Below are 26691 nucleotides of genomic sequence, written 5' to 3'. Positions count from 1 at the left end.
TAGTTTGTTGTTTCACTTTTCTTTTTTTTTTTTTTTAAAGATTTATTTATTTATGCATATAGAGTTGGGGTACAGGCCAGAGATGCAGAGGGTGAGAGGATTCACCAGGGACAGAGCGGGGAGCAGAACAGGCAGATCCACGAAGTACACTGCTGAGGGGAGCAGCGGGCGGGTCAGGAGAGGTCTGCCGCGCCACGTGGATCTCCTCCAGGGCAGGCGGGGTTCGAACTCATGAGGAACTGGTTTCAGCTTCTTTGTGCAGTGCTTTAACCCGCTGCGCCACCAGGGAGGGCCTCACTTTTCTTTTTTTTAATTTCTGTTTAACTGAGGTGATATTAGGATATCCTCCCTCAGGTATTGCCATTGTGCTGAACCCTGCACCAGACCACCCACCGTGCACCACATTGTCCATTGTGTTTTTTCCTCTGTTCTCCCTCTCACTCTGGGTGCTTCAGTTCAATAGTCAGCATTCAAACGTCAGTTTCTAATTTTGTCTTTATCTGACCCTTAGTTTGGTTTCTCCATATTCCACAGAGTAGTGATATAACAGGAAAAGGGGAGGTGCCAGGTTCCCTGCCCCACCCAGAAGGAGGGTGGAGCTGAGCAGAGAACAGAGGAATCTGGAGAGGAGACTGAAGAAGGAAGCAGGATGGAAGCCAGACAAGTGAAGAAACTGCATTTGCATCTTAGCCCTCGCTGGTTGAAACAGCTGTGGGTGAGAGACCCTCAGGGAAGTGGACTAAGGCAGCATTTATCTTGAGTTTGATTTCGCTCTTTACCTCCCAGACTTGTCTGGCCATTTCTGACCCTTTCTACGGGTCCTGGCCAAAGGTGTTTTAGACTTGTGTCAGGCTTTCAGGCCTTGCTTTGGGCCCACCCCTTTTGGGTAGACTTTTACACACAAGGGGATGGGAAATTTTGGGTATTTGGTTCAGATATTATGTTCTTTGTCTTTTCTGTATTGCACACTAATTGTATTAAAGTTCCTTTCCATTAAAGCTCTTATGTCTTGTCTTGATGTAGCAGATGCAGAACCTATTTAGAGCAGGCAGGTTTGGGGGTTCAGGGGTGTACCCCTCTCCCTGCTCTGTAACAGTGACACTTAGCCCCTATTTTTCTCCTCCTAGCTTATTTCACTTAGCATTATCTCTTCCAGTTCCATCTATGCTATTACAAATGGCATGTGTTTATCCCTTTTGATCCTTAGCAATATTCCACTATGTATATAGACCACATCTTCTTGATTCACTCATCTGTTGGGGGCATGTAGGTTATTTCCATAATTTGACTATAAATAGGACAGCAGTGAGATGCTATGGCATCGTGATCTTGGTTTGCATTTCCTGATAATAATGAACATTTTTTCATCTGTCTGCTTTCTGTCTGTATGTCTTCTTTAAAGAAGTGACTGTTTTAGTTCTTCAGCCCATTTTATTACTTGTTATCTTTTGCTAGCACTTGGATGGAAGTTTAAGGAGTGGGATAGGAAGTACAATGCAAATCACAACATTCTCAAATAAATATCTCAAACCAGGAATGAAATTATGGAAAAGCAACATACCTTATAATATATTAATGCATAATTAATGTGTGGATGTGTGTATACATGTATGTGTGTAATGGGTGAATGTGTGTATGTGTCCGTATATGCATATTTAGAATCTAACTTACTCTATATATTGAATTTTAACAATCTGGTGCAATTCGATTACAGCTTATAAAATCTAAATAACACCAAGTAATGACATTATTTCAGAGTTAGTGAAAGCCAGCATCTGTCCAGGCATTGACCCTCACAAATCTTGTTTTTATGATCTGTTTAGAGGAAAAAATTGAGAAACAGGGAGCAAACTAAGGATCCTCCAAAGCAGATTCTTTCCAAACAGTGCTTATCTATTATTAGGGTAAATAGACAGGAAAGCACAAAACACTAATTCAAAAGAAGTCAAGACATTTTCCTCTTCACCACCCTCATATTGCTGATAGCCTAGAAATAAAGACCTTATTTAAAAAATCACTTAACATAAAAATATTAAAATTATCTTGAGGCAGTTATTTAATTTCTGGTGTTTAAATTTCCTTTTAAACTCAACCTGTTTGAGAATATAAAATACTTCGAAGGAGCCATAGCATTTTATCTGCTTATTTTATCTTATCTTGTTCTGAAGCTATTAGCAAAAGTACATCTGTATAGGGCAAAGACTAAAAGGTAGCATAAACACAGCTATGAAAGCTGTACTTCTTCTCAGAAGAGAAGGAGGAAGCCCTGTGTTCAAGGTCATTACTGCAATGGGGAAATAGTCCATAAAGTGGAATTCAACTTTCTTTGTCTCCAGGTTATCTTTCAACAGCATGACCTTGTCTAAAAAGCACAGATTTTTGTCCCATGTGTTCCCTCTTTCTTTAAAGATAATTAAAAATCACACCCCCGCTACAAGATTAAAATAAATGGCCTAGTTTTAAAGCATCACAAAGTTCTTTGTACATACACATGATGTGATATATTAACTCGCCTTTCAAAAAAAACATTAAAAAGGGATATATGATTAGGATTTCAATTAAAAACATAAAAGGCATACCAAGTTACAAAAATATAATGCAGTTCAAGGTAAAATTCATTCCTTTCAAGTAAACTAAATAACAAATTACCCACTCTGCTGTTATTTGATCTCATAATCCTACATTTATCACATTCTCATGACATGGATTTTATTATTTTATATATGTACACACAAACAACAAACAAATGGAGAAGCTATTGTTCATATTTTACTAATTGAACACAACATTTTAAAGACTAAAGGCAATAATTCATTGTGACCTCAGCTCAGTGTACCTAAAACAGTGAAATTTCCATATTCATAGCAACTCTTCAAAGCGTTTAATACTTCATTTCTGTTGTCAGCATCGATGACACAGTTTATAACTAGCATTTCAGATGTATCAAATTCAGCACAGTATTTTGTTCAATACTTTCTGCATGGGACTGTCCACCTCCAGATTTATGAATTGGGAGAACAGGATGGCAGAGCCCACTGCCCTTAATAGTCATCTAATTATTTTCCATGGCTTTTCTCATCAATCTGCCCACCACAGCTTGACTGTGCTCCAAAAACTCCATGCACCATGTCGATTTACTGCTGAAAGTCCTTCACAGAACCTCCCTGACTTCTCAGTGGTATCCCCAAACCTTGCATATAAAATCTTAGTAAGCTGGCCACACCTAATTATTCTCCATTTCACCCTACTTCATCTCCATCCTTTTCACTCATCGCCTATTTCCTTACTCAGTGCTCTAGCCACACTGGTTCCCAGCACCCACCAGGTTCTTTCCCTTGCTTTTGGGCTTTTATAAACTCTCCTTCCCAGGTCTGAAATCACTACCTCTGATAACCTAAAGAATAATTAGGATCTAATGCACTGGAATCCCCCTTTGGAAAACTCTTATCTCCCAAAGCTGGTTAAATATGCTTCTCTCTATCATATCACACTTGGCTTTAATGATTTATCCATACTTGACTTTTCAACAAGTGAGAAAAGAACAGGCACAGGCACAGACAGACAGACAGACAGACAGACAGGCACATGCACACACACACAGCCTACAGAGATGAGATAAAAATGGTAGTGCAGCAGGTTAAAGCACAGCACTAAGAAGCTAGAAGCCAATTCCGCATGAATTCGATGCCCACCTGCCCCTGAGGTGACCACAAATGCATGGCAGACCTCTCCTGGCCCAACCGCTGCTGCCCTCAGCAGTGTGCTTCGTCAATCTGCCTGTTCTGTTCCCCACTCTCTCTGGTGAAGCCTCTCGCCGCCCTTGCAACTCTGGCCTGTACCCCAGTTCTGTATGTATAAATAAGTAAATCTTTAAAAAAAAAAAAAAAAAGGCAGTACTATGAAGCAACCCGCAGTCACTGCAGCACAAGTTCAATCCCCTGCCTGGATGCTGACCCACGTGACACAGCAGACCTCTCCTGACCCATGGGCTGCTCCCCTGAGCAGTGTATTTCAATCAATCTGCCTGTTCTGCTCCTCACTCTGTCTCTAGTGAATCCTCTCATACCCTCTCTCACCTCTGCCTATACCCCAGTTCTTGAATGCATAGATAGACTTAAAATAAAACAGGCATTGGAATGTTGGGGGTCTGCTGGACATATGTGGTAGCGGAAGACAGAACTGACAAGAGAAAAAAATGAGAGACAAGAGACTATTCTTATAATTTAATTATTACCAATAGCCTGATATATATTAAAATCACAATAGTTCTTAATAATGAATCTGAAGTGTAGGCAATGATAAGTGATTAGATAGTTTTAATCATTCTGCTTCTGTAATTAAAACTAACTCCTAATCTAAGTTCAGCATTTATTATCTGTATGACTACATTCAGGGTAAATAATCTTCTCAGAGCTAGTTTCCTTAATTTAACCTCAGTTTCAGAATTAAAATAGACACATCACTTTATTTTCTATCTAATACATAGAAAATCACACAATAAAATTAATATTCCAAAACTGCTGCTCCCCCAAAATATCTACCTTTCTGAATATCTCTCATAGTCCATAGTCATGTTTCTAGTTATAGTTTACTTGACTCCTATTATTCATGTCCTCTGACCACCACAGAAAATCCTTGTACAATACAGCAGAAAACTGACAGTCACTAAAGGTTCATTTAATACTGTTCATAAAGTTGAGCAATCTCTCGAGCCCATTCCAATGGTATTCCAAGTATATACAATCCCATGGGGGGTCTTGAAACTTAGAAAAATATAAGTACCAAATGAATCTCCACTCTTTTCATGTCCAATGCACCATTACCATCTGGAAGTACAATTTGGTATTATTACCCCACTGTAATTTATCTTTTGTATTTTTAATTCTGACCTATCTAGGTTGATAGGTTGATAATTCTGACCTATCCAGATGGAGAAAAATTCATAAAAACCAGGGTCTCATAGTATTGACTAGGAACAATAACTGAATGTGCATTTGATTGTCAACACTTGAAAACATTTCTTTGACAGTATCTAGTCTGTTCTTGCTTTCTAGACCCTAAATTGGAACATCTTTCATTTGTTTCCCAGGTTACCATAAATTCCACATCACTGCTTTTTTAACAATGTAGTAAAGTACAGAGTCTCTTTGCCATTCCTATATTTTAGGATCTTTTAAAATAATCAGATTAATGAGCTTGGTGTCTATGAATAAAGTAAAATACTTCACTGCCTGAAATCATATTTAAACATATTGAATATGTTTAAATATGCTAAACAAAATGAAAAATATGGAAATGATTTGGCAAAATTTGGCATAGAAGTTACCCAAATAATTTTAAAGAACATTCGTATCCCAGGATGATAAAGCACTACATTTTATAAAAAAGCTTAAAATCGAATCTCAATTTTTAATTTGAATAGGTCATTCATTTTTGCACATAACACAAATTTAATTAGAGAAATTAGAGAAAAGTAAATCAGTAAATAATTATAGGAAAGGATAAGGAATCAAAGGTTATAATAACAAGTAAGAAAGAAAACAAAGGCAGCAATATCAATGTGCTTTTTCTAAGTCTGGTAAGCATAATAAGAGACATACTATCTCTATCTTGGTATTTTACAGAATATCATTTATCATTATCATTGTTAGAATAATATTTGAAGCCAAAGGAGCAGCATGTGCAAACAACATACAAATTGGTCCAACATATTAGAGGAAATTCAGGAAGAAAAATACGCATCCAGCAAAGGAAAGAAAAAGGGTGTAATAGATGTTGTCAAAGAACTAAGGACAAGACCCTGTTGAATGTAGATTGTGTAGGTCCTGCTGGATCTTCAAAAAATTTAGAACCCACCAGAAGGTTAAGCGGGGAGGAGATCATGAACCGAACTAACTCTTTAGATCACTGCCTGAGCCACACTAAGAGCAGAGTACAGGGACATGGATTATACCCAGAGAAGAGAGAGGAAGCAACTGTAATCAACCCATATGATTTTGTTATGTTGGACTGAAAGATGAAGTACTATGTCAGATCCTGGATATATTCTGATGACAGAGCTGACAGGAACTGCTGATAGGTTATAAGTGGGGTATGAGAGAAAGTCACAAATGACTACTAAGTTTCTCAGTTTGAACATCATGACTACTTATGTTGTCAATGACAGAGATGATGCCATAATTTCAGTAATAAAATCACTCATAGAAGTTTAGGAGAGTTAGGTTTCAATGCTTCATAACAGATTTTATAGTTAGGTGCAAGTATTTGTTTAACATGCTCCTTTAAGAAACAGGAAGATCGGGCTCTCCCTGGTAGTCCAACGGGTTAAAGCACTGCATTATGTAGCTCTCCAAAGCCATTGCAGCATGAGTTTGATCCCCGCCTGCCCCAGGAGTGACCCACATGGCGTGGCAGACCTCTCCTGACCCACCCGCTGTTCCTCTCAGCAGTGTACTTTGTTGATGTACTTTGTTGATCTGCCTGTTCTCTTCCCTACTGTCTCTAGTGAATCCTCTCACCCACCACACCTCTGGCCTGTGCCCCAGTTCTGTAAGCATAACTAAATAAATCTTTAAAAAAAAAAAAAAGAAGAAGGAGAAGAAGATCACTAATGTATATTTTAAGTTTAATGGCCATGCTATTTCTATTAATACTGAGATGTACAATTTTTCATTAAGACCAGGTAACTTTATAGAAGGTTGCTAGTTCAGAAAATGTATTATGATCTTGGTGTCCTGTTTATTGGAAGAGCCAACAGTTGCAACAAGGGCCACCTAGGATGAACAGATATCCCAGCATGCACCACCCAGTCACTTAGCAACATCCCTGTCCTTTTTCATTTGTCACATGTTTCTGCTATGCAGAAAAGTATCTCTATATGTCCTTGTATCATGCGACCCATAACCACCCCCACTAGCTCTAGCATTCCTTTAGCAACATCAGAATGGAGACTGACACACTGTCACTGTAGCCACAGAACCCAAACCAGACAGCATTTAATTTCTTTTGTTACCAAACAGCCTCACTTTTGAACTTTCTCATATCATAAAGGCTTAAATGAACTGAAAATTGCACAATTAGGACAACTCTAAGGATGTCGAAAACAAGGACAAACACCAATTGACAGCTTGATATTTGAAAATTATGATCTATCTGATTTACAAGAGGGCAATCCTATTAAAATAGTCTATTATAAAGCTAAAGTTAGATTGGGAATGCAAACATTTGATTTTAATGTTAATAAAAGCAATAATCATGGCAATTTAGTGTACTCACACATGAAAGAAGAATTAACAATATTATCTATATCACAATCTGCTTAAGTCAGTTTTTTGCAGAACTACTGCTGTTTGACAACAATGTTATTTATGAGATAATTTTCACATAAAAAAGAAATAAATTTGATTTGACTTCTGGTGCCTTGTTGTAAAGCTGGGCACATTCTCATGTTTGTGTATATTTATTTTTGTTATAGAAGGGCTCTAAAACCCTCGGCTGTGAATCAAACTAGCTGTGAATATTTACAAAGCACCTATGTCTTTATAACTTATATGTGGAATCCAAAAGAAACCAAAATCATAAAACAGAGATTAAGATATTGGTTACCAGGGGAGAGGGTTAGGATGGATGTTGCTTCAGGGTGCAGACATGAAGTGAGGAATCAATAAGCCCTAGAGATGTAAATCAAAGTATAGTGGACATAGAGACAATAATGTTGTAATCATCTTTATCAAATGTGTTAAATGACCATTTAATTATTCAATGACTAAAACAGAAATAACAACTGCATAAAGTGATAGAGGTGCCAATTATCATTTCTTTTTTATCTTAAAACAACCATAGTTTAGAGAAATATAGTCAGAGTAGCTTTGAATATTTAGAGGAAATATTACAGAGAATATGCCAAACTGTTTTCCAGATGAAGAAAGTAAGAGAGAAACCCCAATTCTACTTTCAGAGAGTAACTGATGAGGAAGGAGCAGGGGAGACAGTTACTCTTAACATGATATATGAGAAGATCATGTCACACCACTTGAAGTTAACTACATTCTAACTTTTTCCACTTTTCCAAAGTAAGAAGGTAAATTGGCAACCCATGCTTCTTTCAGTTACATTCTCCAAACTGCTGGCATTCTAAAGAGTACTAATAAAACATGGGGAAACCATACATTGCACAAAACTGAAGGATGATATAATGAATATATTAAAAAACAAATACAAAACAGAGCTGACACAAAGAAAAAGGATAGTCCTGTATCTCAAGCCCCTAAATTTTAACAAGACCTGTTATTTATTGCAATAAATGCTACTTCTTGGATTGTCAGAAAAGTCATAATGTATTTTTTCTGTTTTCTATGCAAAAATGTGTCATGACTTTCCCAACAAGCCAAAAGAATAAGCAGAGCTCTTTAAATGTCCTTGTTGCTTAGTGAAAGGACACCTCCTCCTATTTGAGCCTTACACCAATGGATAAAGTTGCCAACTTCTCCTTAAATTATGTCAAAGGAGCATGTGATGAGTTCCAGCAACTGTACTTTGGTTTCCTACCATCCTTAGGGCTTAGCTTTGTCCATAAAATGTAAAAGTGACATGACTACTACTGGTGAACTTCAAAGCAGGCTAACGATCTACCTGAATCATGATACCACCTTTTGCCAGGTCTCCATTTTTCTCCATGATGGCAATCAAGTGATTTACACAAAGGATACAATGCTTATTGTGATACAACAGCCTGATCTGTGCATTAATGTGAGTTTCCTGGGCAACATCTCATCCATCAGAGAGATTTATAAAAGCAAAAGATACAATCCAAGTAAACATGGACAAGTGATCAAAAACCAAGTGGTGCTAGTCTGTCTGGATTCAAATCCCAAGTTTATCACTTTGCAACTCTGTTTTTTAATTTTCTTCTGGGTAAAATAGAGATTCCTATATTAGTTTACTTTCAGGGTGACTACAGAATGAAATAAGATTCTGCTTGGAAAACGATTACAATAGAACCTGGTACCTAAGAAGGATGCTTTCTGTTTTAGTTCTTACTATTAATTCTGCCTAGAAATATGAACTAAGTGTTGAAGCCTAAGAAGGTGTTTACTAGATGGATGAACAGGGAACAGATATGCATGGAAAGTGAGTATGTCAAAGAGTGGAGAATGCAGGTAAGAAGGTTACTATCACTAGTGCTAGATTGCAGTGTGAGCTGGATGGGGTTGTAGGTGCTCTGAGCCTGGACATAGTGAGAGGCCACATACATAATGCTAAATCAGCTGATGATACAAGTAAAATATTCTGAAGTGCATCAATGTTTAAAAAGAAGAAAGATAATGAGTAGTAAATTGTGTTCCACTAGTCAGACCCTTTGAAGAGAAAACTCCAGAACACTTCTGTACTATCTCTGGCTCCTCTTTCTCTGCAGAGCTAACCTAAAAGCACAAAGCACAAATGTGCACTAGAACTTTTTATTAGCTTCATCAGGAATTGCAAGCACTGCTCTTTTTAGCAGTCATTCTCTTGGGAAGTTGTATGTGAAACTCTGAGCAAGGAAGGAAAGTTCCTTGTACAGTGTAAAGTTTGGTTTTTAAGCCCGGATGTCAGTTTACCCAGTGAGACAGAGGAAGGAAGCTACGCTGACACTCTATTCGCTAAATCCATGAATAGGGACCTTCATTTGCCTGTACAGTACAGGGCCATTCAAGAGCAATTAAATTTGGTTAAAATAAGAAAGAAATGCTTTTTAAGGCAGCAAAGGTTTGAGGGGATTGCAAAAGTTGATTGTGCTAAAGCACTTTTACACAGGTTAGTTTTAGTTCTCAATTGTCAAGTCGTATTTAAGCTGGTCTCTTACTCTGAAATATGATAACCTTTCTTTTCTCTGAGTTCTTTCTCTTAAATTAATAGCACTGTCTCTAGTTCCATGCGCAGCAAGCAAAGAGTTTATTTTACCAGATAACAGTAAGTCTGGTGATCAGCCAATGTCTAAAGAACCACTAGCCAACTCAGTAGTAGGCCAAAGACTGCAACTGATAAATAGATATTACTCATTAAATCACATTAAAGTTGACTTTCGTCTGCACCGTGAGCTAGGATTATTCATTTGGAGTTCTGACATCACTCAAAGTGGGGGGGGGGGAACATACTTACTTATTAAAATAAAATCATATTGGGGTTTTGACAGAAGAGGAAATAATTACTTAGACACATTGTGATATAAAAGGCAGCTTAAAATGGGAAAAACAGACTTTGAATAAAACTGAACATGAATTAGAAAAAGTTCAAATTTAAGTAAACCATTAGATTACACTGAAAACTGCATTTAAAAATGACTTTTCGATGAGAGAATTTAGGTAAGACTGAAACTTTTGCATACCATTCTTTCTTCTTGCTAAGGAACAAAACTTCAATGGTCCAAAAAAAAAAAAAAAAAAAAAGAAAAAACTGGGTTCCTCACCCCACCTCCCCCAGCCCAGGTCACATTTCTGCAGTATTAAATGAGGGAAGTGGAGGAGTAAAAGCAGAAATGCAGATCAGCTGTCAGCCTCGCTCTGCAGTTGCCTTTAATTCCTAATGATTATTACACCAACTGCCCTTAATTATTTCTCCAAAGGTAGGAAGGGACGAAAAGCATATTTTGGATACAATAGAATTCTGGCTTTTAAATACCTAAGTAATCACTAAAAAATATACAATGATGGGGATAGCTTAGTATTTGTTATATCTCATGTTTAAATAAAGTGTTAGATTTAATCATGAGATAAATATTTGCTTTCACAGTATCTTTTTCAGAATCCTAATGACAGAACTTTCCTTTGCTAGAAATACTAACTCAACTCTGAAGATTGGGCTTTTAGAAATAGAGAGGTAAAATAGGTCCTTCCTTTTCAAAAGTCCACATGTAGTGATAAAATTTATCATAGTTGTTGGCAATATAATAAAGCTCCTGGTAATCAATTAAGATTGAGCACTTTCGTAAAATCAACTATTTATTTTTCTGGTAAAAGGTAACTATGCAGTTAACAGCTGCTTTGAAAAATCTAAGAGCAGCACCACTTTAATCAGAATATGTATGGATAAATGTTTTCCAAAGTTGACCACTTTTTTGGAAATAAGATTATCTGGTCTATATTAAATAATAATAAATTTGTGATCTAGTGTATTAGTAAAAGCCATATATTATAAGCAATATATAATCATCTAATCAATCGAGTCATTATGAAAGCACAGAAATGTGACATAATTTGCATATTTATAATATATAATTTTCTTAGCTTTTTTTATTCAGTTTTGTCTGGCCCTCTATTAGAAATTTTAAAGAAGATAAAAATCTATGTTCTTAATACACCCACAATATATAAAGTATATTTCGGTGACTACTAATCTGTCCACTCTAATACAGATTATTTTCTAGAATCACATACTTAGAATATTAACAAAATAAATGGTCAAAAATTGCCTTCCTTCAAATTTAAGAAATAATTCTATTTCCTTTCCAATTCTCTCTGAAGACATTTTCACCGAATCCATCTTCTTACTAATCTAAATACTGGCACAGACATAATTAAATTATATTAAGCTATTGCATAAAATCTCAGACTGGTATTACTTAATGATATTTTTAACACTACTACAAATGTTCACTCTACTCATTTAGAAAGATCTTTAATATTTAAAGGGGATTTTTTTATACTTATATGAGAGTATTCCACTAGCAACTTTTCTATGCCTTAGTCTCCTCATTAGTATAGTGAAAAGGTAAGACAGAATGACGGTTTGTATAATCTTTAGCATTCTTTTTTTAAAAAATTCTTAATAAACACCTCTCTCCCTTTGAAAAACTGAATTTTTTTCATCACACAAACTTTCTACTACCTTGAGTTGAGTCCATTTGTTACCACTACTCAGTGCTTCAAAAAATGAACCAGGGTACAAGGAATCTGTTTCAAAACAGAAGCAAAGTTTTAGAAAAGAAAGGTGATGTCTTAGTTTTTCTGGGTCAGATAAATCTGAATAGGAGCACATGTTTGCCTTGATGTGTTTTAAGGATAACTTATCTTGAATAATATAGTCCTTCTATTTTAGTTACAAGTAGAGGAAAACACAGAAACTAAAAGTCTAAGTAAGTTTTAAGCAATCATAAAATATACACATTTCTCATTTGTAACTTTATAATTTTATTTAAAACTAAGGACTATATCTTAGTGAATAATTTTACAGTCCCCTCTCTGCTAGAATTAATGATGAATTTTATTGTCACTAGATTAGTGAACTTAATTTTAAAACTAGTGGACAATGATGTGAAAGTGTCTCTATAAACTGTATATATATGTGCACATCTAAAACTGATGTAAGATGCTTCTCATTAGATGCCTATGTTAGTTTCCTGTTTTGGACACTGCCATAAAAAAAAAAAAAAGACACAGAAATACAATAGTAATCATCTTAGCAAAAACCAGGCTGTTATCAGAAACATAACACGTGTGCTTCTGAGTAAGCAACTAATTTCTGACTAACCAAATGGACAAGCTCTTTAAAAAGTTGGGTTTAGCATACTCTGGAAGCCAGCACCGTTTCACCTGCTGATCCCGGGCACTCAAAACAATACTCCAGCAGGGCTCACTACCAATTTCTGTCAAGCTTTGAAAGTTCTATATAAAATCAGTCAACTTTTTGCACAACATAATAATTGATTTCCCCACTAGCAGTTGCGTATCATTTTAGAAAAAAATAAATCAATTAATATTATTTTTAGTACAAAATTATAACTGTTATTTCAAGCTCTTAAGCCATCTCTGTTAATGCACAGTAGCCTTTAGATACTAGGTAAATCTCAGAGACTAAATGACAAGGAAATCCTTAAATTCCTGAGATAAATCATTTATGTTAAACATAAACATGAAAATTAAATTTAAGCTAATATAATTGAATATATTATAAAAGTAATACCACTTTATATTAAATCCTGATAAATTCTAATATTTTCAAATAAGATTTCTAAGTTGCAGTGTTTGGATTGGTAAATAAAATTAATAGGACTGCCTAAGTTCATAAATTTTCTTCTAACCCATTCACTCCAAAAACTTTCCTCTGTAAGGTTAGATGGTTCAGCTTCATAGCTACACTTTCTTTAGAGTTCAATTTTAGTATGAGCCAGAACTTTTTAAGACTATACTATTTTTAATCAAAGAAATTTTAAAAAGATGAAAATAGGGTGTTTTAAATTATCTTTAGCTTTAGAAACCAAATCAATAAATTACAGTATTATGCTGGCGTATAACACCTTTCTATAGACCTTGGAGTAAACTACACATTATTCAATTGCAAATCTAAATGAAAATTGAATGTTTTTTTTCCCTTTTCTGATGATTTTAGCCACTGTTCCCTTTTCAAAGATCAATATACTATTACTTCCTTTTTGAAGTTTATTAATGGTGAGAATGCCTATAAGAGCAAGTTTAAGTAAATAAGAAGTCTCCCACTTAGTAGTAAGTGTCAAGCAAATGGTGAAACAAACACCAAATTTTACAATATGAATAGCTAACCCATCAGAAAATTTTCAAGACATCTGATAAGCTATGGCAAACAAATAACATAGGAGCCTTAAATTTGTTTCACAGATTATACAGCTTTATAAGAATAGGGGAGATTCTGTTTCCACACTGATTAGATGCACTACTGAAATGCTTGTTAAATTGTTTCAGGTATGTAACAAGATGGAAAAATAAAATGTTGCATAGACAGCCCATCTTTCCCAAAGCCTCAGCGTTTTAAACCAGGCCCAATGTGGCAAAGAAATATTATATATATATAATATACCTGAAGTGAAATAATCCCTGAACATCTTCATTGGCTGTCTCTTTGGAGTTTATATTTCATCTGTCTCCACTGAAGATAGTCTTAGCTTCTATATATATATATATATATATATATATTTAGCTTCTATATATTTTTAAATAAACAGCCTTTGTGATACTTTTGTCTGTATGTGTGACAAGGTGAAAAAAAAAAAAAAAAAGTCTATCTGTTCTTCCTTCGCCATGTGTTCCTTCCAGGCATCACTGTAGTCAGAAAGATTTTAAGAGGCCTCATTTACTAAGGGAGGATGCTTGAATTCCAATTAATAAATAAAACCAGCAGAGGGCAGAACTGCAGCCAGAACTGACCCATCCAGCTGGTGACCAGGTACCAGAGATAAAATGCAAACTTTAAATGGAATCCATGTTCAAAGACTACCATTTATTTTTGAAAACGCGGAAAGGGACGAATCGACACAATTAGCATAATTCATCTCAAAACTCAGATGGAGTCCAAATCAGGATTTGACTTGTCACCAGGGTGTCACACAGCTGAATAATCCATCACTGCCTGCTGCTCAGGAAGGTGAACGCCACAGAATGTGGAGAAGAAATACAGACCCGTTTTCAGAGTTCGGCCCCGGGAGCGCTAACTCCCAGTAGGGAGAACTCAGATTTTGGCATCTACCACTGGCCAGTCTCTTGATATCTGTTAAATCCAGCAATTGGGTTGACAATTTCTCCCTCAGCCAAACCCCGCCACCCTGCTTCGTGTCCCACTTTTCTGTACGCTCCTGACAAAGCTTGCTTTTTCACACTCTCCTGCACTGTACTCTCTCAACTCCAAAGGCAACAGGCTGCCAGTCCAGTCCAAGACACCTAACGGACCGCTCCAGCCAGATGCCTTTGCGGGAAGGGCGGGGAAGAGAAGGGAGGAGGCGGAGGGAGGAGTCGCTCTCCCTCCTCCGGTCCTGACAGGGCTGCAGTCATCGCAGCAGGTCTGGTCATTGAATATTTGGTGGTGCCACGTAGGAACTTTTCCTTACCTCTCTCCTCCCGCCCCACCCCGCCCCACGCCCCTGCCCTCCCAGTCCCTATTCCTCCACCCCCATCCCATTTCTTGGAGAGTTTCATCATTCTCCAAGAGAACTGAACGTACAACCTGCAAGAAGAGGGATGGGGAGGGGGGAGGAGGGGGGCATGTGTCTGGGAGGAGGGGACTGAAGTTCAGGAAAAAGTGTTCTTCGTATCTTAAATCCGTCCCTGCCAATTTTTTGCCACTTAAAATCTTTTCAAAATATCACACACACACACACACACACACACACACACACACACACACACACAGCTCTCAATCTCCTAGCTTCATCCTCCTGCTTGCTTTCATAACCCTAAAAGTTAAACAGCCTGCTTTTCACTGTTCCAAAGAACTTTATCACGGTCCATTTTATACACTCTCTCTATATTTTTCTCCTCAGTTCACTCTTAAAAAGATATTTTCACAACTCAGAACCTGAAGAAACCCAAAGATGTGTTCAAAGGGCAGTCTAAGGACTGTTCTCAAACAAAAGCTTGGTACAACGGCCCTTGTGTTCCAGGTAATATTTTCCCTCTTTTCAAAGACTCTGGAAGTGGTGACGGGCGTTTCAGCAGGCTCTGTGCCTGACAGATCTTTCTCCCTGCTACCTCCTCTCCCATTACTGTCCCGCCTACATCCATCTACCCCTCTGGCCTTCGCTTTCAACCTGGTGGCAGTTACAATCTGGATTTTATTTAAGAGAATTATTTGGGGCTTTCCAGAGGGGAGGGGACAGAGGAAGGAGGGATACAGAATGGGGGGGGGGAGAATCTCAAAGGCTATGTCCCACCTCCCCAAATCCGTTTTTTTTTTTTTCTTACCTCCTCTGACCTCTCTAGCCTGGAAGAGGAAAATCAGTGCGAGGGTTGTTACGGTGAAATCCCAGAGCCACCGTTTCGTTTTCCACCTAGAGGACCACCGCTCCATCTCTGAGCCCCGCAATTCACAACTGTGAACTCAACCCACGAAATTGCGGTCGCAGACCAACTTCTTCCCTTCCACGGTCTCGTCGGGGATGTTCGCTACACAGCCATTGGGCAGGGAGAGGTGGAAAAGTCAAAGGGCTTTTTCTTTTAAGTTTGATGGCTTGCTTCCTTCCTGTCTCGCCCCCTCCTCTCTCAGTTGGCCCCGCCGCCGGGACCCTCCGATCCGTCCTCCGAGGGGCCCTGCCTTCAGACTGAAGGCAGATGAGGGGCTTCAACCAAAAATCTGAGATTACTGCGTGCCCCTAAAGGCTTCATGCCGTCAGTGGGCCGGACGAGAGACTCCGGCAGCCCCCTCCTCCGCCCACTCCCCTCCAGCGCCCCCCTTACTCTGGGCGAAACTGACAAGCCGCCTGAGGGTCAGACCCAATCACACGCCTCTGGGACTGCCTGGAGCCCGCCCCTGTCTCCCTCTGCCCAAGAATCAGGGCTCTGGCAAGCCCAGCCCACCAAGCACCCCCATCTCCCCACTCCTCTCCTCCCTCTTCTACCCAAATCCCGGAGAAGAAATGGGAGGGAGTTACGAGGAACGCGTGCTTGGCTCCTGCACTTTGGGAATGAAAGGAATTGCAGGAGAGCCCCGGAGCCCACAGAGTTTTCAAGGAGCTTCTGTATTCAATAAAAACAGCTACTTGTCTACTTGCACCGGTTTGTTAGTCTCTCGCTCGTCGGCGGGGGAGGGGAGGAGCCCGGTGTCTGATCGCCACACCGCTGGAGTTCTGGGCTGGCAGCTGTAACCTTATCCTTGTGCAAAAATCTGCTTCGTATAGCAGACGTGGAACTAGCGGGCTCATTGCTCTGCCTGCCATGAAAATTACTGTTACACTTTTTATAAGGAATGAGACAGAGGGATGAGATGGACATAGAGAAACCCAAAAGGTCAAAACCCGCTATCTTTCAGGAAAACTGCTTTGAGACCTGAAACTGACAGTTTGTTTGTTTGTTTTCTTAAACGCTTAAATGCTACATTAGCTTATTCACACTTTCTTCACTGAAAGCTCACCTCCACTCTGAGGCAGGAGAGGAAAGAAATATAATGGGAGTGAGTATTAAGTGGGTGAATAATTTAATTTTCCAGTCCATTCTGTCCTGAACCAGAATGAGGAGGAAGAGAGGGAAGGAGGAAAAAGACTAGCAGAGATCTCCAAGTTTCTAGGCCCACATTCCTCATGAAGGGGCCACAGGAACGGGAAACACAGGTCACTCCACAATGAAAATCATTAAACAGGTTTCTAAATTCCTTCTAGTTACCCCTTCTCAAAATAATACAGTTAAGTCTGGAATACAGATTCCTTGGTCCTTTTTCCACATTTAAATTATTCCTTCCTGTTGACTCCTTTATACTCCAGAATATTTCCTAAAATGTCACTCTTCAAAAATTTTCTGGCACAGAGCCTACCAAATCACCAGCATCCATTGGGTGCTCAGTAGAGATGTCTTGAATGAATGCATACTTTTTCCTGTTGATGAAGATTGGAGGAGTTTTAGGCAGGTTATATGCTGAATATTTAAGATAATTAAATACTTAAGGGTTCTCAACTAAGCTCACCAGGTATCTCTGTTCACTAACCCTTAGAACAGTTTTCTACTATCTATCATAATCTGCCTGATGACTCAACAACTTATGTCAGATATTCTCTTTATGTGATTTAAGAGTTGGGAGAAAGTTGTATAGAGGCCAGGTGGAAGAGCAAGACAGAAATGCTTAAGAACATGTATAATTACAATATAGACATATAGCAACGTATATAAGGAACATACTGACAAGTAAGATGGAAAAGGCAATTAAAAAACACCTCCAACAAGTCGGTCACTCTCTGTGACAAACACCATTCCCATATCAAAAAGTCTGCCTCTTAAATAACAAATTTTAAAAAGGACCTTAAAAACAGGTGTAAAAAAAGTACCTTCCATTAGTAGTGCTACTAGAAGAATGTTCAGGATGCTTGATATCAAAACTGTTTTTTTCACATTACAATCTCAAGCTGTCCATGAAATATGGTGCCTGAAAATGGACTGTGCAATGGAAATATTAGTCAGTAGTCAGTATGCCACTTTCCTTTTTTTTTTAAATATTTATTTATGTATGCATACAGAACTGGGGTACAGACCAGAGGTACAGGATTCACCAGAGACAGAGTGGGAAGCAGAATAGGTAGATTGACAAGTACACTGCTCAGGAGAGCAATGGGTGAGTCAGGAGGGGTCTGCTGTGCCATGTGGGTCACCTCCAGGGCTGGGGATTGACCTCACACTAAAGCAGCTGCATCTAGCTTGCAGTGCTGTGTTCTAACCAGCTGTGCCACCAGGGAGGGCCAATATGCCACTTTCATCATCCTTCACTTTCTCACAAATATTTATATGTACTTTTAGTTCTCAACTTTAGTTCTCAAACCCAATTTTTTCTGTCCAATTCTTTTGAAGCTTGTTTCTCCATCTCTTAAATGAACTTAATACAAAGTTTCAAAATTCTTATGCAAGGCTGCCAACATCCTGAATCAACGCAATAGCTGAGCCAATTACAGAGCTTGTAGCAACATATAGAAATGGTATTCCAAATTGTTTCTGGGTAGCTCTCCTGATTTATTGAGAATTCCATGAGCAGATCTTATTCTAGAAGGTGAGAAATGATGCAGTTAATCACGCAGACCCCACCTTCTGGTCCCATCTTGGACCTTCTTGCGGTGATGAAAGGGTCCTTTCAGGCGAAGTGTCTTGAGTGAATAGACTTATTACTACCTTATGCTCTCTGTACACTGTGGTCTAAATTCCTCTGGCCACTGCCCAGCTAGGCATCGCCTGGGTCTGAATTAATGCTTTTGGAAAGAAATATAGTAGATTCACAGTAAGGAACAATTTTGCCTAACCCCTCCAGCATGTAGAGGTTGCCAGATTTAGTCTCCCAGGAACCTGTCCATAAATTGAGAGGGGATGAATTTAGTGAAAAGGATAATACTGAACAAGAAAAGGAGCAGAGAGAAACTGAAGAAATCCACTTCACTAGCTTCAATTTTTGTGGGACATCTAATAAGGGGCAATGTTTCTTCAGCCACCTTTCAGATGCTCCTTGATAACTGCTTAAGCAAAAATTTCAAATGCACTAGAATATGACAGTTTTCCTGACATAGGACTTTCACATGATGCACAATCAGCAAATGAAATCTTCCATTAAAGATGTGAAAGATACTTGTTTTGCTTTGTAGATTCATGCTGCTTGCAAGCCTTTCATAAACAAAATGGAAAAAGTTTAGAGATGAAATCACTCCCTGTATAGCATCATTTTAAGTTGTCTAGCCACATTGGTTTCTCAGAGAAACTGAGATAATATTTCGATAACTGATTAGGAGATCAGACTAGGAAAATCTGAGTTTTCTAGACATTAGTTAAGAGTTTATGGAACTTTATTAAACCTTGCGAAAAGCTCACAGCTTTCTCTTGATATCTTCATAAATCCTTAGGAATCAGGGGATTTCACTCATGTTTCAATAACCAAATTTCTGCACCAACATTTCATATCTTCAACAGAAATACTGAAGTTTCAGTAACAAAACTAAGAATGAAGAAACTTTGTCTATAGCTGGATGCCCTACTATAAATTGTATTGGACTATTGGAAATAAGAGGATTCTATCCTAAGACTTAAATTGGTACTAGCAGAATCAGGAGAATAAAAAATAGATTAGGCGGCAAGAAATATTCATCTTCTTTATATACTTTGTCAGTCATTTGTCTTCATTTATACTGATGGGTGATCCTTTCCTATTTTTCTTACATAGAGATGCTTTTTTTTTCCAAACTCTTTACTATAACTAAAACCACTATATTAAATTTGACTTACTGAATGAAAAATTATAAATGAAGATGGGAAATTGTTGCGCACATCAGGAAACTTAAAATGTTCAAAAGAAAATCGCTGTGGTGTGCAACCCCTCTTTTACTGTGCTTAATGGCTTAACTTTCTTGTCCTTTTCTGAACTTTAGGTCAATTATTTTAAGGAAAAAAATGACTAAGAAGTTTGACATTTACTTTACAGTTTTTCTAAAACACGAGTGGCTAAAACTTAGTCTCTGTTTAGAAGTGGAATTAGTCCCTCTTACCTCACAGAAGGGTCATTGTGTAATAGAATGTGAGGGCAGGGAGAGGACAACTAATTTCCATAGTCTAGCCTAGATCACAAGTACCCCACAGTGATGACTGGGTATTTTTCAGCATTTTTACTGTGAGTAGCATACATAACTTCAGAGGAATCCAAATTTAACCCAATTTCCATGATACAACAAAATCTTCAGATGCAAAATTTAGTCTGTTGGATTGCTGAGGGAGCCAACTCAGAGAAGAGAGACCCACTCTGTTTGAGAGAACTAGCATACATCTGAAAAGATGTGAGACTATACCCCTAAATCATAATAGCTTAAAAATTATATGATTGAAATTAAATGAATAAAAGACTCTAAAGTGAAATGAAATCTAAGTGAACTCCAAACAAACAGGGACTTTGACTTTATATATTCTTTTTTTTAAAGAAATTTTTAAAATTTATTTTTGAAAAGAACTGGGGTAAAGGCCAGTGGGGGGGTGGGAGGTAAGCCTATTCACCAGAGAGAGTGGGGAGCAGAACAGGTGGATCTACTGAAGGGAGCAGCTGGAGAGACTGGAGAGATCTGCTGGGCCATATGGGTCACCTTCCTGACCAGGGACTGAACTCAGATGATAGTGCTGAGACTTAACCCCTAGGTCACCAGGGAGGCCCATCTTTATTAGCTAAACTCACAGGCAGCTATAATGGTTGATCTTCATAATTGTCCAAAGAGAGAAGGTAGAACAGAGAATACAATGAATTAAATATTTTTTGGATGTCTGTTATGATAGCTTTACTGTTATCATTTTTCTTCTAATTGAATGGATTTAACTCTCACTAAGTTCCTTGTGTGCTGTCAAAAGTATAAGACATTTTATAAACTGGCATAGGATGCTTCATCATCTCTATCAGTAGAAGACAGGATTTTAAACATTTTATTAAAACATGGCCATGCCGGGCCCTCCCTGGTGGCGCAACGGGTTAAAGCACAGCACTGAGAAGCTAAAGCCACTTCCGCATGAGTTCGATTCCCGCCTGCCCCGGAGGAGACCACATGGCGTGGCAGACCTCTCCTGACCCGCCCGCTGCTCCCCTCAGCAGTGTACTTCGTTGATCTGCCTGTTCTGCTCCCCACTCTGTCTCTGGTGAAGCCTCTCGCCACCCCTGCACCTCTGGCCTGTACCCCAGTTCTGTATGCATAAATAAATAAATCTTTAAAAAAAAAAAAAAAAAAAAAAAACATGGCCATGCCTAAAGGAAACACTACACAAGGAATATATCCCAATGATGAAGGATCGTCTGTCACTTGAATAGCTTTGCCTTAATTCACACTGGTCATTTCTAATAAAATAAGTTTAGGATTTTAGCTTCTCCAAAGGGATATTTACTCCTAAGAATTTACTCAGAACAAATTCACAAAATATTTTTTAATTTAATTTTGGAGGCAAAATGAGAACATACAACTAATTCAAATAATAATAATAATAAATATTATTTTTTACAGTGATGCAGAAATATATAACACAGTCTAAAGTAAGTAGACTGTTCTTTTACACCTTTACCATGTCTTCATACATCAACTCTAATGATAATTCTCAATATTCTTTATTTAAAATAAACATTACTTCCAGCCAAACATATTTAATCTGTTTTGTGATTCTACCACTTGTAAAATTTAGTCCTGAAATCACAGGCATATGCTTCAAAACCTGAAGAGTCAGTTACATAAAACAGATTTTGAATTATATGCATTCCTTCTGTTATTTTTATATGATGGTTTCATATATTCTCTTGATGCTACAACAAATGCCAAATATAAGAATTTAAGACCGGTGAATATGGTTCAATATGGAAATATATCTGATTTTAAAAACATCTGTGATGAATAGTTCCAACTTAATTTGTTTTGCAGATTGTCAGTTTTTAATAATCCTCCCAATATTGTATTTTCTGCCTGTGCTGGGATGGTAAAATTATTGCACATTCAAGTGCTTGACAAATGATAATGCTATTTCAAACATTTTCACAATCTTAGCTGTAAAGACCATAAAATTACAGAGGACTTAAAGATTAGCATAATAAACAACATTTAAAATGAAGGCATACTTTTGAAAGCAAAATACTGTAAAAATAGTTTTTTTTATTTAAAAGACTTAATGAGTTTTTTTGCTCATTTCATAATTTTAGTACTGTTGTGTAAATGCACAACAACTTGAAAGTTATAGATACTAACCATACAAAAATTTCTAATTCAAAACCCGCAGGGATTACAATTGAGATGGGAAAAAAAATGTACAAAATGATGTAAAAATAAACTGTTATAAAAAATTTTTAATTCAAACATAAAATAACAGAAATATAAGCCTGATATAGCTTCTAGATTATAAATCCCCCAGCAGGCAAAAACCCCCATTCCATACGGGATGTTCAATGTCTCTCCTCATGTCATGGAGCTCCATAGACTTTTGTTAATAGTTCATTTAATTGTGTACTTCAGTTCTGCTTTAAAGTGCTTTAGAAGAAGTAATTTTGACATTAATTTAAAGCACTGGAACTTCAGATATGAGTCGCTATATCCCTGAGACCCAGGCAGACTGGACTCCCATGATGTTACTGGCAATACCAGGACCACTAACCAACCTGTAATGAAGATGACAGACCAGTACCACACATTAAACTGGACTTTCCAGGTGTAGATCATCAAGACAAAGTCTGACATTCTTTGAGACAGTTTGTTGGAATAGTTAACAGGATTCAAATCTGCAGAAATATTAGTCCTACAGATACAGGTCCTATCCAGGTCAGAATTCCTCCTCATCTCCATTGTCTCATGAGATTAAAGATCCTAAATGATTTGTCTAACTTCCCAAAAACTTTGTAGCCATCAATGGGACTATTATTTGAAATATGGTCTATAGAGAAAATATTATGGTCATAGAGTGAGATTTTACTCTAGTAGGTCTGGTATCTTTCCTGATAAGACTGTTTTCTTTTTATAATGAAGAGACATCCAGTGCCCACACACAGCAAAAGGCCATGTGAGGGAACAGTGAGAAGTGGTGGCCATCTGCATGTCGAGGAGAGACAGATTGAAAGGAAAAAGAAAATCTTCTAATACCTTGATCTTGGAGGTCCAACCTCTACAACAATAAGAAATTAATTTCTGTTGTTTCAGCTACTGAATCTGGGATATTTCATTGTGACTACAGTAAATATATGCAAAATTCATGGATGTGCAATGAGTACAGATTCAATTTATTTGGCCCTCCCTGGCGGCACAAGGGGTTAAGTTGCAGCATTATGAAGCTATGGGCAGCGACTACAGCACAAGGTCAATCCCCAACCAAGGAGCTGACCCACATGAAGCAGTGACCTTTTCTGTCTTGCCTGCTGCTCCCCTCAGCAGTGTATTTCAGTCAATCTGCCTGTTCTGCTCCCCACTCTGTCTCTGGTGAATCCTCTCACTTCCCCCCCACACCCCGCAACCCCCCACACCTCTGTCCTGTACCTCAGTTTCTGAATGCATAAATAAATAACTCTTTTAAAAAAAGAATCAATTTATGGCAACAACTTGGGGGTTAGAATAAAACCTTATTATAAACTTTATATGTTATTGGAACTAAGTTAGTATATTTTCAAACTACATTGTTATGTAGATGTGTATGTATATATATATATATTATGTAATATATATCTAATTGCAATCTCCATAATAACCTCAAAGAAAATATATAAAGGAAGAATGGAATCAAAGTGGAATAATTAGACTCAGTTAAACACAGATGAAAGCAGCAACAGAGAAAATGAAAAGCAAAAAGCTATAAGAACTACAGAAAACAAATAGTAAATTGGCATGTCAGCCCTACTTTATCAATAATCACTTAAATGTAAATGATCAAATTCACATATCAATACATAAATAAATAAAAAAGCATTAATTATATGCTGTATAGAAGAAGCTCACTTTGGCTCCAAAGATAAACACTGATGGAAAGTAAAGTGATGGTATCTTGGTCATTTCAGAGTGCTATGACAAATCACCACACACTGGGTGGCTTAACCAATAAATACTGATCTCTCACAATTATGGTGGCTGAAAAGTTCAAGACCCAGATGCTACTAGATCTGGTGTCTGGTGAAGAGTTATTTCCTATTTTCAGATGTTCATCTTCTTGCTTCATCTTTACATGAAGGAGCAGAGAAAAAAGAAAATGTTTGCCTCTCTTTTTTATAAAGGCACAAATCCCATTCTTGAAGGCTCCACACTATACAACTCCTGGGTCAAACAAGAAATCAAAGTACAAATAAAAACTTATCCAGAGACTAATGAAAATAGAGATAAGCTATCAGAGCCTATGGGATGCTCTAAAAGCAGTATTAAAAGTTACATTCATATTAATACTGGTCCACACTACATATATATATAAAGACAAATCTCAAACTACCCAGTTCTGCTACTAGTGGAACTAGAGAATGATCAGTTGTGTCCAAATTAGTGTAAGGGAAAAAAATAATAAAAACTAGAGCAGAAAAAAAAAAAAGTAGAAACTGGAAAGATAATCCAAAAGATACTAAGAATTGCTTCCTTGAAAAAATAAATAAAATGAGCAAGCGCTTAGCTAGGCTTATGAAGAAAAAAGATAAAACCCAAATAAATAGAATCAGAGGTCAAAGGGGTGAAGTTACAACAGATACTGCAGAAATGCATAGGATTAGAAGAACTTACTATAGACATTTCTATGTAAACAAATTGGATAAACTAGAAGGAGAAATTCTGAGACTCATAAAACCCTCCAAAACTGATGAAATATCAGCTTCAACTGTCCAATCACAAGGGCTAAAATCAAAAGAGTAATAAAAATGTCTCCCAATGAACAAAAATCCATGTCCACACAGACTTTGCAGTGAATTCTACCAAGCCTTCAAAAAGGCTCTACCATCTAATCTACTGAAACTCTTAAAAAATAATAATAAACAATGAGGAAGGAGAAAAAATATATGATTCCTATTTGGGGTCATGGCATCCTGCTGAGGTTTGTTTATCAACTTGCATCCTGAGCTGCCATAACAGGTTTTCACCATCCTTGAACTCAAACTAGAATATGGAGGTTGGAAATCAAAGAGCGTTCATTTTATTTATAGGTTTTTCATAATTTATTTTCAATATTAAAGTGTTTTGACTCCCCATTACGAACTTTGGTGATGTTTTTATGACAAGAAATGTATCACAAGTACTTAACTTGATTTATATCAATTAATCTATGATAAGTTGGTGTTGTTATATGTCATTTCAGTTAAAGTCTTGGTTTCCAAAAACGTACCCATGACATTATGTGACAATTTACTACATTGACCAATAGAATAAAATTGAGGTCCAGATAACAACTCATACATTTATGACACACTGATTTTTGATACAGGTGTCAAAACCCTCCTATCAGGAAAGAATGGTGCAGAAACAAATGTATTTACATATGCCAAAAAATTAACTTAGCCCCTTGGCTCATATAACATACAACCATTAACTTAAAATGGACCAACTATATATATGAAAAACAGGGGTGATATTGCCAATGGATCCTTAAATATAACACCACAATCATGAATAACAAAAGGAAACCCAAGTAATTTCATGAAACATGAGAAATTTTCATGCCTCAAGGAATACGTTATGAAGAGAGGGGAAAGACAATGTATAGGATAAGAGAAAAAAGAAAATCAGATATTAAATAAGGTCTGTGTAGAACATACAAAGAACTTTCTCACCTCAACAACAAATAACTGAATTTTAAAATGGCAAATAACTTTAGTATTTCTTCAAGAACATATACAAATTGCCAAAAGCACATAAAAACATGCTTAATATCATCCATCACTATGGAAATACAAGTAAAAATGACGAGATAACACTTTACAATACCTAGCATGGGTATAAATACAGAAGAAAGAGAAAACAAGTCCTGACAGGGTGGAGTAATTGAAATCAACCCTCACACTTTGCTAGTGGGAATGTTAACTTTTTTTTTTTTTTTAAGATTTATTTATTTATTCACACAGAACTGGGGTACAGGCCAGAGATGCGGAGGGTGAGAGGATTCACCAGAGACAGAGTTGGGAGAAGACAGGCAGATTATTGAAATACATTGCTGAGGGGAGCAGCAGGCGGGTCAGGAGAGGTCTGCCGCGTCATGTGGATCTCCTCCTGGGCAGGCAGGAATCGAACTCATGCGGAAGTGGCTTAAGCTTCTTAGTGCTGTGCTTTAACCCGTTGCGCCACCAGGGAGGGCCCAAGGGAATGTTAACTTCTTTAGCCTTGTGTAAAATAACTTTGTGGCTCCTCCAAAGGTTAAGCATAGAATTTTACTATCCAGACATTTTATGCCTATGTATGTACCCCAGAGAATTAAAATATTTGTTGTAATGCGTACATACCTAATCAACCTATGAATGGATAAACAAACTGCAATCATATATACATGTGATTAATAGTGGAGCCATAAAAAGGAATCATACTACAGTATGTCATGTGAAGCATTAAGCTACGTGAAAGAAACTAGACATAAAAGGTCTCATGTAGTATCATTCATTTATATGTACTGACAGTATGTTTTAGTGAAATCCATAGGAAGAGAAAGCATATAAGTATGGCTGGGGAGAGAAGACGGGAAGGAATACTTCCTTAATGAGCATATGGGATGTCTTTCTGACATCAGGACACAGTTTGGAGCTACATAGAAAAGGTGCTTGCACGACATTATGGTTGTA

The 26691-nt window shown here is 37.4% G+C and overlaps 1 protein-coding gene across 1 annotated transcript in view; it reads right to left on the bottom strand.

Annotated features, from left to right (window-relative positions):
• COL11A1 (collagen, type XI, alpha 1) overlaps window positions 1-15952 on the bottom strand; it is a 168838-nt gene extending 152886 nt beyond the window's left edge. The window contains exon 1 of the mRNA XM_004689723.2: window positions 15687-15952. Coding sequence (XP_004689780.1) covers window positions 15687-15792 — 106 coding nt within the window. The 5' untranslated portion in view covers window positions 15793-15952. The remainder of the gene's footprint in view (window positions 1-15686) is intronic.
• Between the last annotated feature and the right edge of the window lie 10739 nt (window positions 15953-26691).

This window comes from Condylura cristata, unplaced genomic scaffold (genome assembly GCF_000260355.1).
Source record: "Condylura cristata isolate star-nosed mole 26May11 unplaced genomic scaffold, ConCri1.0 scaffold00026, whole genome shotgun sequence".
Classification (NCBI taxonomy): Eukaryota; Metazoa; Chordata; class Mammalia; order Eulipotyphla; family Talpidae; genus Condylura; species Condylura cristata.
The sequence above is the reverse complement of the archived record's forward strand: the minus strand, read 5'-3'. Positions and strand labels throughout refer to the sequence as shown.